The following is a 16,860-nucleotide window of genomic DNA, read 5'->3' on the forward strand; positions in this document are numbered from 1 at the left end:
AGTAAATGACAATAAGTATGAAGTAATCATTATTTCTATACCAACTCATGTAGCCTGTAAAATATTATTTTACTGCATTGCTGTGATCAATAAATTATTCAATTAAATTTTTTGAATGCGCAGAAAAATCCATGTTAGTATGTGGTTAGTATAGGGTAAATTACAAATTGTATCAATTAATACACAAAGGTCATGCACATTTAACGCATTACAATACAACGTTGTAAAATTTCTTCTTCACGAAAGTTCCTTGATCATGATCGCGGCGTAAGTACGGAGCCTCTTCTTTGGACAGCAGGATGCTTGGATCAACTTCAACGTCGAATGGAGGCATGCCATCAAACTGATCATAATCATCTGATTGGTCTGTTTTATCCTCGACTCCCACGATTTTTCTTTTACCTGGAAGAACTATGTGGCACTTTGGCTCCCATGTCTCTTCTGGATTCCTCTTGGGTTTGCTGCACATGTCCTTCACATAGAACACCTGATGCACATCATTGGCAAGTACGAATGGGTCATCACTGTATCCAGTCTTGCTCAGATCTACTATTGTCATTCCGTACTGATCTTTGGTGACGGCAGTTAGCTTCACCCAATTGCAAAGAAATAGAGGGATGCACAGCGGTCCGTATTCGAGTTCCCATATCTCCTGTATGAAACCATAATACGACTCCTTGCTATTATTTCTGTCCATGGCATCTATGCGGACACCACTATTCTGGTTCGTGCTTTTCTGGTCCTGGGCTCTCGTGTAAAATGTGTAACCATTTATCTCATAGCCTTGGAATTTGACGATTGTGGTAGCAGGTCCCCTGGCTAACCAGGCAAGCTGTGGGTGAATCTCAGAGTTACCCATAAGTTGTTGGCGCAACCAGGAGGGAAAAGTTTCCATGTGATGACGGGTAAGCCAAGCATCGGATTTGGTCGGGTTTTTCGAAGCTACCATCTGCCTGTGCTGCTCGATATACGGAGACACAAAGGATGACTGTTGTAGAACAGTGTAGTGTGCCTTGTTGAACAAATTAGTATCATTGCTCAAACTTGATTTCCTTCCAAGGGTGCCCATTCCTCGGAGCCTCCCCTCGTGGCGTGAAGTTGGAACCCCAATCGAGTCGATTGAATCAATAAAATCAACACAAAACTCGATCACCTCCTCTGTTCCATATCCCCTGGCGATGCTTCCTTCTGGACGAGCACGATTACGAACATAGTTTTTTAGGACTGCCATGAACCTCTCGAAAGGCCACATATTGTGCAGGTATACAGGTCCGAGAATACCAATCTCTTTTACTAGGTGAACCAGTAAGTGCGTCATAATATTGAAGAAGGATGGTGGAAATAACAACTCAAAACTGACAAGACATTGCACCACATCGTTCTTTAGCTTTGATAGCTTGGATGGATCGATTGCCTTCTGCGAAATCGCATTGAGAAACGCGCATAGCTTTACGAGCGGCAACTGGACATTTTCTGGTAGAACACCCCTCAGTGCAACCGGAAGCAACTGGGTCATCAACATGTGGCAGTCATGAGCCTTGAGATTTGTAAACTTCTTTTGTTTCATATTTATTATTCCCTTTATATTCGAGGAGTACCCAGACGGGACCTTCATACTATTCAAGCATTCAAACATGCTATCCTTCTCCTCCTTGCTGAGAGTGTAACTGGCAGGACGTAAGTAGTGCTGTCCATTATCTCTCTTTTCCGGATGTAGGTCATCTCGTTGCCCCATGGCTTTCAGGTCCTGTCGTGCTTCCAATGTATCTTTTGAGGTTCCATAAACACCCATGAAGCCTAGCACGTTCACGCAAAGATTCTTCGTCAGGTGCATCACATCTATTGCGTTGCGAACCTCTAGGATTTCCCAATAAGGTAGCTCCCAAAATATTGACTTTCCCTGCCGGGTTGGTGCATGTCCGTTATCATCGTTCGGAACAGGTTGGCTACCAAGTCCCTTTCCAAAGACTACATGTACATCCTTCATCATCTCGAACACACGCTTTCCATTACGGTGTGCAGGTTTTTTACGATGGTCTGGCGTCCCTTTGAAATGCATCCCGCTCTTTCTCAGCTGGTGGTGAGCCGGGAGAAATCGACGATGACCCATATAGACGACCTTCTTACAGTGCTTCAAGTACATGCTATCTGTGTCATCTAAACAGTGGGTGCATGCCCGATATCCCTTATTTGTCTGTCCTGAAAGGTTACTCAATGCAGGCCAATCGTTGATGGTTACGAACAACAGTGCTCGTAGATTAAAGATCTCTTGTCTATCCTCATCCCACACACGTACACCTTCTTCCTTCCAGAGCTGTAAAAGGTCATCAACCAACGGCCTTAGGTACACGTCAATGTCGTTGCCGGGTTGTTTTGGGCCTTGGATAAGCGCCGGCATCATAATGAACTTCCGCTTCATGCACAGCCAAGGAGGAAGGTTGAACATACAAAGGGTCACAGGCCAAGTACTATGACCACTACTCAACTCACCGAATGGATTGAATCCATCAGTGCTTAAACCAAACCTTATGTTCCTTGCTTCACTTTCAAAGTCTGGGAATGTTCTATCAATTGATCTCCACTGTGCCCCATCTGCGGGGTGTCTCAGCATCTCATCTTCCTTACGGTCTTCTTTGTGCCATCGCATCAACTTAGCATTCGCCTTGTTCCTGAACAAGCGCTTCAAGCGTGGTATTATAGGGAAATACCACATCACCTTCGCGGGAACTCTCTTCTTGGGAGACTGCCCCTCGACATCACTAGGATCATCTCGCCTGATCTTATACCGCAGGGCTTCGCAGACGGGACAAGCATCCAATTCCTCGTATTCATCACCACGATAGAGGATACAGTCATTAGGGCATGCGTGTATCTTCTGAACATCCAATCCGAGAGGGCAAATAATCTGTTTAGCTTCATATGTTGTGGACGGTAATTCATTATTCTCGGGGAGAATCTTCTTGACAATTCTCAACATCCTCTGAAATGCCTTATCGGACACACCATTTTTTGCCTTCCATTGCACAAATTCTAGTGTCGTACCTAGTTTTTTATGGCCCTGCTGGCAACCTGGGTACAACAATTTTTGGTGATCATCTATCATGCGCTGCAACTTTGCTGCTTCCTTCTCAGTTTCGCAATCTCTGTATGCATCTCGTATCACCTGACCAAGGTCATCAGTAGGGTCATTTTCTGCAAACTCATCTTCATCAGCCTCGCCCATTGTAGTACCTGCAAAAGCTTGACCTGCAACCCAGTCCGGAATGGTGTCATCTTCCTCCTCCTCCTCGCCATCTTCCATTACAACCCCTAGTTCACCGTGCTTGGTCCAAACCAAATAGTTAGGCATGAAACCGTATTTAAACAAGTGGCTGTGAATAGTCCCCCAGGAATCCTTTGAATACTCCTTCCTGTTATTGCATTGGAAGCATGGACAACATACGAACCCATTCTCTGCCTTGTTCGCTTTTGCCACTTCGAGAAAATAATGCAAGCCATCAATAAACACCTTGCTCCGTCTGTCTGCATTATACATCCAATGCCGGTCCATCTGCATCGTATTACGCACGAAAATGGATTACACTTGACAATGGATTACGCGTGAAAATCGATTAAAGATCCAAACAACATGGTACAATACAACAACATGAAGATCCAAATACACATATTTAAATTAAAGTCCCAAACACTGCATAAGTTGTTCAACTTGAAGACCGTGATCATCTCGCGAGGATGTCCTCAACTGGGCGGCACCGCACTTCGTCATGAAAGAGGTTAGATGCTACGGAAAAGGGGACACGGTCACGATGTCCGTATCCACTCTTTCTCGTAGAATCGAACCTCCTTCTTGACATACGTTGCTACTCGGCGGAGAACATCCTCGCCGAGGCGAACACGGTATACAAGTTCAACAAGTAGCAGAAGTCATCTATGTACAAAAATTCTTTCCTTACCACTACAGAAGTTGTTGAACTTGAAGACCGTGTTCATTTCGCGAGGATGTCCTCAGCTAGGCGGCACCGCACTTCGTCATGAAAGAGGTTAGATGCTACGGAAAAGGGGACACGGTCACGATGTCCGTATCCACTCTTTCTCGTAGAATCGAACCTCCTTCTTGACATACGTTGCTACTCGGCGGAGAACATTCTCGCCGAAATGAACACGGTATGCAAGTTTAACAAGTATATGGATTTAAAAAACCATATTAAATTTGATAAGATAAACCGTCTAGACAAGGTAGCATCATTTTTAAACCACTGAAATAATGCATACTATATATGACACATCAATCTCCCTCACATTCTAGCTCAAAATACCTCTCCATTTTTCTACTTCATCATCACATTGTAGCAAATAATCTTTCCATCTCCAAAGCATAAATCAAAGCATAACACGAGGATGAAGTAGCAAACCTTCGCAGCACTTGTTGGCTGAGTCAAATTCCCACAAAAATGAGGGAAAAAACTTCGGGCAGCACCTCCCTTGCTTGGGCACCACCGGAGAGTAGGTGAAGCTCAGCTCTCTATCAATGTGCTGGACTGCTCGGGCTGGAGGAAGAAGAAAGTCTCTGTCTCGGGATATAGTGGGGGATGAGTTTTTATCCCGGTTAAAAACTCCAACCGAGACAAAAGGAAACACCTTTTGTCCCGGTTGGAAGTTAGTCCCGGTTGGATCCTCCAACCGGGATAAAAGGGTCCCGCCACCGACGCCCCCCCCCTAGCCGTTGCAACCGGGACTAAAGGGGGGCCTTTAGTCCCGGTTGCAATTACCAACCGGGACTAATGCTCCCCTCCAAATTCCCGCTCCCCCGCGCACCCCCTTTTGTCCCGGGCCACTTTTAAACCGGGATAAAAGGGGGTGGATCGAAAGTCACTTCTCTACTAGTGATACCACTAAATTTCATTGAATTTTGCCAACGGGTAGGAAAAATTATGTTAGTTCTTTGTGAAAGCAGCATGCTAGTACACTGAATATGATTCCATATATGTGTTACTGGGAGTGCAGATATTTCGATACTTCTACTGCATTACAAATTTCTGGACTGTAGATTGACAGCACATGTTAGAGCCAATGAAAGTTGGGACCGGATAAAGGAGAATTCAACTGTGTGTAATTAGCAATCAAGAATCTAAGCTGGAAGGGACCATTGAGTTCAACTTTTGATAGGAGCAAAGTTTTAGAAAAAAAAGTCATGATAGTATTATTAATTTATTATCCAGTATGCTATTTCAGGAAATGGCAAAAACTACATCACATTGGCTAATCCCTAGCCTTTAGATTATCTAATTTGGGTCCAGTACGTCTCAGTATTTAGCTTTCCAGCCATGGTACTAACTCATCAGAAATTGTCTTGTTTGCTCTGATCCTGTTATCTGCTCAGAACATTTTGGGAATTGTAATAGGACTCTGTTTTGATCAGGTTGCGAGTTTAGCAAACTGGCTTCCTGAAGCAAGTTCAGTCAGCCTGCTAATAATTTCTAACGGATAATTAGAGGACATGAGAGGGCTGTCTTCAAGTAACTTCATGTCATATAGTCTCATTGTTCTGTCTGTAACACAAACTACACGATGTATTTACTACATTTAAATGGAAATGAAGTTCGACCTTGTATGAGCCGCATCCAAAAAATACTATCTTGTCTGATTGTGAACCACATGCAAGCCCCTAGCACCTACCATGTAACACATCTATGCGCTGGAGAACGGCCATATATACTTTGTGCATTCCACCCTTGATCCTTATTAGTTTGCAGTTCAGTATTATTTATTGTAATTGATGTTATTATATTGCATAAATGAACATATGTTATCAACTATGCTTTGAAATGTAAACAAACAGTGCCTGTGTCTTGTGCCATTTTGTGGTGTTCTTATATCATTTCCTAACTGTTTGTTTTCTGCTCGTGTTTATGGTTTCAGGAAGTAATGGTCAAATTCTCTGGATTTGGAGTAGAGGAAGCTGAATGGCTCAACGCTCGTACTTCTGTGCGACGTCGTTCTTTTCCATTCAGGGCTTCAGATTGTGAACTTGTGAAACTTTGGCACCATGTACTTTGTTACAAGGTATTGTAATCTTAAACCCCTTTTAGCTGGTATATATCTTAACTTGCATACAACAACTTGCGGTTGACGTTGTATGAAAAAGAATTTGAGATCAGCTTAGCTATGTAATTTCATACTCCCTCTCCATCCTAAAATAATTTCATCTAGGGACATAACAATTAGGCTTTTCTATATATCTTTCTGCTTGTAACCGCATACTTGGATTGATTTTGGAAGATCTCACCACTACCACCAAATTGCAAAAAAAAAGACATCCATATTACAGATGCAACAACAAAACACGTCTGTGAAGTAACATTACAGACGTCACTGGTAAACAGTTGAGAGGTGCCTCTGCATCTAGTGACATGCTTGGACTATGGTTTTTTGTTAATTTTTTTTGTCACTGCCTCTAGTTACATCTGCTTTGACTATGGTTTTTTGTTTAATTTTTTGTCATGTTTGTGCAACATTTCGAAAGTCATACTGACATGAACAGATTTTGTTCCCCAGTCTTATCGTTTGCATTGGTAGAGTGGTTTCTCATGAATATGTACTTCTATCTGAAACGTTCAGGAAACTGAACAGAGTGGCCTCTATTTTGATGCTCAAGTGCATGGAAGGAAAGTAAAAGCGCATGGTCCAGAAGAATGTGATTGCACATTCCTTGTTCGCTATGAGCATGATCAATCCGAGGTACTTCTCTCCACTTCTAACATTGTCCAGACTAACTGATTTTCAACAATTGTAGTAATTTGTGTACTTTACTTTGTTACTTATGACATATAGCCTGATACTTCGTTCTCCATTCTCTAAAAACCCATTATTGACTGATTCTTGTAGTGTATGTATGTCCAGTTGCCCAGCCTTTTCATTTGATTATTTGATGCCCTAGAAACATTGACCTATTAAGGAACCACCCCTCTGTCCTCAAAGTATTACCGGTGTCTCATTTGGGAATATGAATTTAAATCATGCACTAGAAAAACCAATTTAATTAACATGTGTGTTTCATGGCAATACCCACGTTACAGACCTAATAACGTATAAAGTACTGCACACAGTCTACTGTTTTACTATATTTAATTTGCCGGCTTTTACATTTAGTACAATCCATACAGCCACATCAAGCATGTGTATTGTTTTTCTTTGCATATGGTACTGAATTGTTCTTTCCAATTTATAGGAAATTGTTCGCCTGAGGAAGCTGTGCGGTCGGCCAGAAACATATGAACTCAGCAAATAATTGTGGCATATGGCCATATATCCTATGCATTTGTTTGATTTCCTGATGACAACCACAAAAACCATTTTACATGTGGTTAAATCGCATTTGCATTGTTTGATTTCGGATTGCAACAACAAACCATTTAAACAGGCAGTTAAATAAGTCTCATTTGCACAATGTATGATGTGTTAATTATATTGTATGATGGCTGCTTCTGAACATTGCTCGATCTAGAATGTAAACAATATGTGTGGTAAGATTTCATATTTGAGAAGTTGATCACAGTCAGGAGTGTCTCGTATATCGGGCTGGAATTGTTTGCTTGCGTCTTATCTGGCTGGCACAATAAGTTCAGTAGCAATGCTCGATTTGGGCAAGGGGCAGCTCGGGTGATGTTGGATTTGGTGTGCTGGTGGATTTTTGCCTGCTTGCTCAGGGAGAACCAGTTGAATAAGACGCTGCACTGGTTGGCGAATTTCTTGTTCTCGGAGATGAACAGAGGAGTGAGGTGGAGATGAACAGAGGGCCTCGAGGACGAGCTTGGCCATTGGAGAGAGGGCGGCAACGAGGTCCATGGCAACGGAAACCAAGCCCGTCCCCTTGCTACGCCATTGCGTTGTCCCTGCCGCGCAATCCGTCCCCGTCGCATCGCTCATCCCCTAGCTTTGCCCGCGCAGCCTCCGCGCGGCCCCAGAAGTCCTGCCGTGCGTGTGCCATGGCTTGAGGCTGCTGTCCCTCTCCATCGGTCGGTCCTCACCGTAGAAATCGTGGTCGCCACCGCTGTGGCCGTGGTTTGGGACGGATGGTGAATAGAGGCTGATAAGGAGAAGATGGCGGCGGCATCTATTTTATTCCCTCGTGTGCCCAGTAAGACTGACAGGGGGGTTCCATGACACGGTGGTAAGTCCGAACTGAATGACGAGCTGTGTGTGGTCCAGATAAGCCATGCCGTTTGCGGGAACTTGACGCGCAGCAGCTGCAGCAAATTGAGAGCAACCTAGTACTGCACTCAGAGTACCTTAAAAAAAAGATGCACGCAGTACCTTTGAGCTGCAATTCCACGCCAGCATCTTGCAGCAGGAAAACCAGCGTATATTCACGATTGGAACCAGTTATTGAGCATTATTTGACTATTGATATTAGTGTCACCATGGTAATATATTTGATCTTGACTAGAACCTGTGTTTAGGAAATTAATGTTATATCGTCATCGTAGATTTTTTTAAAAAAGCTTCACCAGCATTGTAGAGACAATTATCATTATCACATTGCCTCTGTTTCATAGTCTGAAAAATCACCAGGTTAGACGGCCTTGATCTTTACCAGCATCTTGTAGCACCAGGACACAGTGAGTTGATGATCACTGTGACGGAGCGAGAAATTCAAACTTCACCTTGGTGTGTGTGGGGGTAGGGGGCAATGGTGTTAAAATTTCTAAATGTTAGTCAAACTTTGAATTCTTTAGTGGAAATTTACATGGCTGGGGAGGGGCACAAACCCCTCTCTCCATTGCTAATCACTGCTGCCAAAGGGTGAACTTTGTAACGTACTCAGCCGCTCGCCTAGAAACTCCACCCGCGAGCCTTGCCGGCTGCCGCCGCTGCCGCAGGATGGCGTGCGGCGGCGGTGGCCGCGATGGCGCCGAAGCTGGTGACCATCCGCCTCCCTCTCTGTCCACCTCCTTTTCACCTATTCTTCTCCAATTTTAAACGTTTCAAACGTGAGCAGCCGCAAAACCTAGCAAGATTAGCAAGATTTGATCCGTTCATGAGCTCTAGAGGCTGGAGCTCGACTTCCCCTTGCCGGATCCGGCCTCCTGCAACCCTAATTTGGTCCCTCCAGTGGGGGAGCTCGAGGCACGGAGCTCCTGGACCTCACGTCCAGCTACCGCTCCCCCGGAGTGGTGGCGAGCAGGGTGGGGCTCTGGTGCCTTCGGGCTTCATTGCCCGGCGACGGCGGCGGCCAACTCGACTGCACGTCGCCAGATGCAGCTTCCTCTAGTCCTAATCTGGTTCCTCTGGTGGGGGAGCTCGGGGGCGTCGCTGACTTCCGGCCGTAACCCTGTGGGGGAGCTCGGGGCATGGAGCCCCCAGACCTCATGTCCAGCTCTGATTCCCCCGATGTGGCGGTGGCCGGGGCTGCTGCAGTGGAGGCCCCTGTGTCCTTGGGCTTCAGTGTCCCATGACGACGGCGGCCGAGGGCGACCTGTCCTCGGTCCTCGCTGTAACAACTCTACCTAAATTAAGTGCTTTAACTCTAAAACCAGTGAGAAATCCCTGAGTTAAGAAGTGAAATGACCTTTATAAACCTAAGAAGCTCGTTTTGGAGTTTGAATTAAAGCTTGGAAATTTTATATATAACCTTACGTTTCTGCCCAAATAAGAGTTTTAAAACTTTTAGATTCCAACAACTTTGGTTAAAGGCATCTGGTCTATTTCAGAGTGGAAAGCAGTCAAAAACAACAACCAAAACCGGTTTTCCCTGCAGGACCCTGAAAATTTCTTAAGTCCTGGAATTCGAGTTTCCTCCATCTTTGCACAGCTTTCATCTCTCGTTTTTCTATCTGAACTCGAGTCAGAGCCTTAATAGAAGTTGTAGTACCTCAAGAGTGTTCCAGCTTTGTTACTTTGACTCAGATCCAAATCGGACCCGAGCTTGTCAAAATCCCAGTCAAAGTGAGGTAAACCAGTCAACTCACCCCGGATGCTTAGTACTAGTTGCTTAGCCTTGTTGTGGCTAATCTTTTCAGGTAATGTCAGTAGCTTGGGAGTTGGTACCACTTGGCTGACCCAGCTTCCTCCAGGCTGGACCGTCGAGTGGGATCCTTCCTCGGACGGCGAGGGAAGGAATTTTTGATGTCATGATCGGCTCCGTCATGGTGTCTTGTATCGACGTTAAGCTTCCGCTAGTTTTAATTTGACCCCGGACCATGCAAAATTTCGGTTTGAATTTCCAAAAACTCTGATGTAATAAATTGTTGAACTATGTTGTCAGTATGGAATGTTGTAATCTTTGTGCTACTCACCTTCGCGTGAGCGATGCTTCTCGATCCTGTTTACGTGGTTTATCGGAGGAAATCCGACGGTCGCCAAGTTGACTTGCTTAAAGTGCATAATCGCATGTCAGGCGACTTCAATGCATTTTAGTCAGGTTAATTTGGGCGGTTCCGCCACACCGGGGCTGCTGCAGTGGAGGCCCCTGTGTCCTTGGGCTTCAGTGACCCATGATGACGGCGGCTGAGGGCGACCTGTCCTCGGTCCTCGCGTCCCCTCCGCTACCGCGATGGCGGCGGCGGCCAGTTAGGGATTCCACTCGGCGCTCTCAGCATGTGGTTGGCCGTATTGCATATACTGCAGCTGGTGGCCCAGGAATTGCTAGGAGAAATCCAAACTTGGCTTTGTGCGGTGCCGACAATAGCGACACCCTTAGGTGCCGTTCTTCCTCCTTGGAGGTGCTGTTTTGAGACACCCCTATCCACATGTTTTGGATGCATTTGCGCTGGTCTGGGAGGTTTCAGTCAGGAGAAATCCTAGCCTGGTTTTGCACCAGTGCCGTCATCGATGATGCCCTCTGGCGCCATTGTCCTTCTTGGAGGTGATGACGAGAGACCACTTCCCATTGGGGCCATGTGCACCACTTTGGTGAAGGTATCATTTTGGAGATCCCCTCGTGTCGCCATTCACGACCGCTAATGGTTTTGGTGCTTCTCGTTCTACATCACTCATACACTTCTTTGATCTAGTGGCTAATGGTTGTTGACCTTTATCGTGGTTCCGTAAGTGTTCCCCATCTGGCGCCTCTACTCCGTCGGCTGTCTCCTTGTTGACGGTGCCATTAAATCTTATGCCAAGTGGTGTTTCCACCTCTATTGCCATTCCCCTCGAGGCTTCCTCCCCTTGTATGGTGTTGGATGGCGGTATGTGGAGCCTAGATGTGCGGTGAATGGTGTTACCACAGCTTCAAGGGAGATCGTCGTGTCCGATAAGTTTTGGTTTGCGCACCTCTTGCCACCTTTAGTCCCCATTCCATTGGCCTGGTTCTCATATAGAGGGTGACACTGGAACGGCGAAGCTACAAGAGGTGGACTAGATGTGCAATGGCCACTACGCACCTGGCGAGTATGTTGTTCAATGATAACTCTAAGTGGCGAACGGAGGTTGTTCTTTCGGCCTGAATGATTCGTGCGTGTTGGTTTTCCTTTCATCTCAACACGTTACACTTGATAGCCAAATGCCAATACGTTGCATCCTTGCGCGTCGCAGGCTCGCAGCTTCACCAAATTAAGGAATTTCGATTGCTGCCGGCGGCTCTTTTCATCTTATTTGCACCTACAGCACGGCTCTTTTCATCTTATCTCTATGCAAAAATTTATTTCCTAAATTTTATCCCTGTTACACTATGTCATTCATTATTCTAATCCGCAGCGTATGGAAACAATTCATAAGGACACACAAAGGTCCATTCAAAGAAGATCTTACATGGAACACAGACTTCCCGGTACGTATGAAGTCTGCACATTTATTACATTGTATAACACAAATATTTCATAACTTATTTTTTTTCCGCACTGTAGTGCTTAAGACAGGAACCCGGGAATAACCTATGTGGCTACTACATCTGTGAGCACATGCACAGTTTTTTGGGACCCAAGGGACCGAAGATGACGCCGCACAACTTTAAAGTACGTAAAATAAATATATTACTAGTTAATTATTTTCTAGCTCCTTATATGTATTTGTTCATGTAACATTCACAAATTTCCAAATTATAGATGTTAAATATTCAACAAGGACTCTTGAAGGAAGAAAGAGTAGCGGCAATATGTGAAGGTCTCATTGGATTCATAATGGACGAGGTGGTAAATCCAAGAGGAGAATTTTATTACGATGGACGACAATTAGACACTCCTCTCAGCAACACCACGACGGGAAGATCGTAGGAAGATACTTTGATTTATTTGTATATATGATCGATTTGTACTAATTAAGCTAGTTGAATTGTGTATATGAATTGTGTATAAGGATTGTGTATATATATAGTAGTTGTATAATTACAAATCCCATTCGTTTAAATACTAGTTGATTTAATTCATTCTAAAAAAATGTCAACTACAAGGTTAACAAATTAAAAGGGCCGCGGCACTACTATACGTATACGTGATGCATGCATGAAAAATTCAGGCGTCACCAGTGCCATGCAAGCGCAATTTAGTCCCGGTTGGAATTGAGCCGGGACTAAAGGGGGTCCTTTACTCCCGGTTAAAATACCCGGGACTAAAGACCCCCCCTTTTGTCCCGGTTGGTTTATCCCGGATGGATATCCGAGAGATATGACCCTTACCAACCGGGACTAATGCTCAGTTTTCTACCAGTGAACGGTCTTCACAAGACTGCTTACAAAAACAATGTGTAGTGATGTTAGCCCACGGAGTTAAGGATCTGGTTAAGGATTTGGATTCGATTTGGGAATTTTGGGAATGAAGAGTGCTAGGGTTTCGAATTTTTTGAGAAGTTGATGAGAAATTTGTGGGTTTGCTTGGATTCCTCTCCTTGTACATGCTACCCATGCCTAGATCTGCAATTACCCAGGGATCTAAACATTAGCAATTAAGCCTTTTCTGCTGATCGTGGAAACCAGACTCCAAGCAAGATGGATCTACGAACGCCTGGCCTTGCAGCTCCATGCAACGAACGATCACCTAAACAAAATGAAGTAGGCGGCGGAGAAGTGCTCGAAGGTAGCCATCGAGCTTGACGAAGCCGTAGGAAGTGTAGCCGCCGCCGAGGTTGCCGGCTCTCCAGCGATGATCTAGTACACTCGGTGTGCTGACAGGACATAGGGCAGCCGACTAGGCATCGCTACAGTCATGTGACGACAGCTCCTATATGACTTTCGGCATCATATAAGCATCGTGGCTTTAAAAGCCCATTACGTCCCATTAATATCCACGGGACTTTATTCACACGCAATGATTTTTCCCTACTTCTAGACTTTTTTCACGACATGTTTTTTTCAAATTCTATACAACATTCAGTTTCAAATGGTGAAGTACATTTTTGTATGTATTCAACATTAGCGAACACATGATCCAACATTTCATCCAACCTAGTTCAACATTTTAGAAAAACTAGTTCAACAATTTTCATATAAAATGTTCAAATGGTGCAATCAAAATGTTGAAATAGTGAATTCAAAGGGTTGAAATGGTGTGTTCAGAATTTTGATGTTTACACAATCCAGAAGAATCAGAGAAATAACATTCAGGATTTTGGTGGCCAGCACTTGCAGTGGAGATGGCCTGCGGCAGTGGCAACCACGGCACAGCAGCGCACGCGTGGAGGCGGCAGGGGCAGCGGCAACCATGGCAACGCATGGCCGCAGGCACGATGGAGGCAGTGCGGTAGCTCGAGCGGCAAGGCACGGCGGAGGCAGAGGCGCCCGTGCACGGGGCAGGCGCAGAGGAGGCAGCGCCCGTGGGGGACGACAGCGGCGCACGCGGCCGATGTGGGGTAGGAGGAGAGGGGGCGTGTGTTAGGATTGAGGGAGGTAAGCATCCAATGGTGAAGAGAAGCACGCACGGATCTCAAACACAGGAAGTCCCATAACATGTTCATTCATCCGTGCATCCATAGGAAATGAGAAAGCGGGAAGTCACCTCGTCCGCGGAGGAGGAGGCAGCACCAGAATGGGGTTTGAGGAGCAAGTGGCGTCAAGGAGGGGTTAAGGGAGACGAAGAGGAGGCGCAAGGTCAACTTCTGGTAGAGGGGTGTCCATGCACGGTGGCGCTCGCACGTTAGCGCGGACGACCGGGAAGCTGGCGCCGTGGTGTTGAGCAGTGGATCCGGTGACAGCGGTAGCAGTGCGCTGCTGCTTCTAGGCTAGGTTAAGTTGAGGACATTACAGAGAGAGGAATGGATGATGTTTGGAGGACTTGGTCTATTTTGAAATGGTGGAGTGTCTTATAGGTAATAGGTAGTGATAAAGCGTACTACAAATCTTAGGAAATAGGTGACCGTAGGGGGTCGGCATATGGTGGATTATGAATTTTCTTGGTGGCAATTAAGGAAATTTCCCAATAATAAAGTTTCAATTCGTTGTGGAGATTATTTTAGTAGAGAAGTGGGAATCACCATAAAGATTGTCAAGAACCCGACATTAAAATAACAAATATTGTTTTCTATTAGTTTTCCACAATTTCAGTTTTGTAGATCCAGTAGTTTTTTCCACAAGCTCAACTAGAATCTGTGTAGTAAGTGTACTTCCTCCGTTCTGTAATCAAGTGTTCAAAATTTATCCTCAAATACAAGACATTGTAGGCATATTTGGATGATTGCCATTTAATTCTTTCTATAATTAACAAGATAATAGTGGTTGATTGGTGGATTATTACTAAAAATAATTTCCTTATTATCTGCAACTACCATTACATGCGTCTTTGGTACTCCTGCTAATATATCCTAAAATCTCTAGCATGTCTTATATTTCTGGACGGAGGAAGTACAAGCTAGAATATCTATGTAGGGTTAAAAGCTTTTGGATTAGCATTGCGTACTACCAAGTGACGAATTATATGAAAACAACAAAATTATGTTGTGTAAATATTCTTCCTTATCAAGGAAAAACCATGTCATTTGCATAAAGCAAGAGCTGCGTTGCATTTGGTGGATTATACTACATTTAGTGGATAATTGTTCATGAACAAGTTTTCTCACTTGGATATAGTAACTGTCTTTTCAGAAATTTAGTTTCTCTCCAGCTATATATGGCATAAAGACAAATTTGGTCTTCATTGAGTCCTTTAATAACAATTTGTTTACCAGATTGTAAATTTAGGTACCTCTAACCATCCCCACCACCACCACCGATTTTTATGAGCAAAGCCGTACGCGTGATAGGCTGACAATGAAAGATCTGCAACATTTTTAGTGTATCATGTGATATTCAATGTTCGTTTTCAAAATGGAATCTTGTTGAATCCTTGTAGTTTTCCAAATCACCCAACTTTCTCATTTATTAAACCACGTGGAGGATCATTTAAACCATCTTAGTTTGACATTGACGACATGCAGTTTTTAGACATGCATAATTTTCATGTGAAGACTCAAAACATAAAGGTCAGTTTCATGTCAGTAATCTAACAATAAGATCCAATCTCCAAGATCGTTTCGACTGCGATGCCAGCTGTTGGCGGTTGGCCACCGGCCACCTACACAGCATGAGGTGGAATTTTTGCCTTTATATTTGCACAAGAGCGTCTTCTCATGTCGTGCAACGAACACACATCTGCTTCTGGCCATCCAACAACCATGGCTGCAACTGCCCATCCGGCCACCGTCCTCCGTGACACCTACCAGAGACAGCGTGCCGATGGCCCCGCGGCTATACTGGCCATCGGCACGGCAAACCCCGCGAACCGCATCGAACAAGACGAGTTCACCGACTGGTACTTCCGTGTTACCAAGAGCGACCACCTAACCAAGCTCAATGCGAAGCTGAGAAAATATGTACGTGCTGATTTGATTCATCTCATAATAATCGAAAAGTGTCAGCAGAGAATGAACATTGTTTTTCCACATCACAAGATTGATTCTTGCTTCTTCCTACGCAGCCGACAAATCGGGCATCACGAAGCGCCATTTCTACCACACCGAGGAGACGATCGGCGGCCACCCGGAGATAATCGACCGCGCGGCTCCGTCGCTTGGCGCTAGGCAGGGCATCACCACGGACGCCGCCCACAACCTCGCCGCGGACGTGGCGTCGAGAGCGATCGTGGCCTGGGGCCGCCCGGCGGCCGACATCACGCATCTTGTGGTCAGCACCAATGCCGGCGCCCACGAGCCGGGCGCGGACCTCCGCCTGGCCGGGCTCCTCGGACTCCGGCCGGCCGTGCGCCGTACGCTGCTCTACCTTCACGGCTGCTCTGCTGGCCTCGCCGCTCTCCGCGTCGCCAAGGATATCGCCGAGAACAACCGCGGTGCCCGCGTGCTCGTGGCGTGCACGCAGGCGAGCATCCTGCTGTTCAGTCCCCCGGACGATGACCGCATCGACCTCCTCGTCGCCATGGCCCTGTTCGGCGACGGCGCCGGGGCAGTCATTGTCGGCGCTGACCCGACCGGACCCATCGAGCGCCCCGTCTTCCACATGGTATCCGCCTCGCAGACGACGTTGCCGGGCACGGAGCACGCCGTGGTGACGAATTTTAGCGAGAGTGGCCTCACCAACACCAACCTGTCCGTCGAGGTCCCGATGCTTGTCCGGGGCAGTATAGAGCGGTGCCTGGCGGACTCGCTGGCGCCGCTGGGCCTCCCTGACGCCAGCAATGGCGGCTGGAACGGGCTCTTCTGGGCGGTGCACCCCGGAGGCCGCGCCATCCTGGACAGCTACGAAGCCGCTCTCGGCCTGGAGCCTCGGAAGCTTGCGGCCAGCCGGCACGTGCTGAGCGAGTACGGCAACATGAGCGGTGCGACGGTCATCTTTGTTCTCGACGAGATACGCCGGCGCCGTCGTCGCCAAGATGACTCCGAGAAGGACTGCCAATGGGGAGTCATGTCGGGGCTGGGGCCTGGACTCACGATCGAGACACTAGT

General features: G+C 46.0%; 1 protein-coding gene across 1 annotated transcript in view; it reads left to right on the forward strand.

Annotated features, from left to right (window-relative positions):
• LOC101777759 (bisdemethoxycurcumin synthase) overlaps positions 1 to 16,860 on the forward strand; it is a 29,221-nt gene that overhangs the window by 7,888 nt on the left and 4,473 nt on the right. Inside the window, exons 4-7 of the mRNA XM_022826167.1 lie at positions 5,920 to 6,063; positions 6,619 to 6,738; positions 15,615 to 15,774; positions 15,879 to 16,858. Coding sequence (XP_022681902.1) covers positions 5,920 to 6,063; positions 6,619 to 6,738; positions 15,615 to 15,774; positions 15,879 to 16,858 — 1,404 coding nt within the window. The remainder of the gene's footprint in view (positions 1 to 5,919; positions 6,064 to 6,618; positions 6,739 to 15,614; positions 15,775 to 15,878; positions 16,859 to 16,860) is intronic.

This window comes from Setaria italica, chromosome I, assembly GCF_000263155.2.
Source record: "Setaria italica strain Yugu1 chromosome I, Setaria_italica_v2.0, whole genome shotgun sequence".
NCBI lineage: Eukaryota > Viridiplantae > Streptophyta > Magnoliopsida > Poales > Poaceae > Setaria > Setaria italica.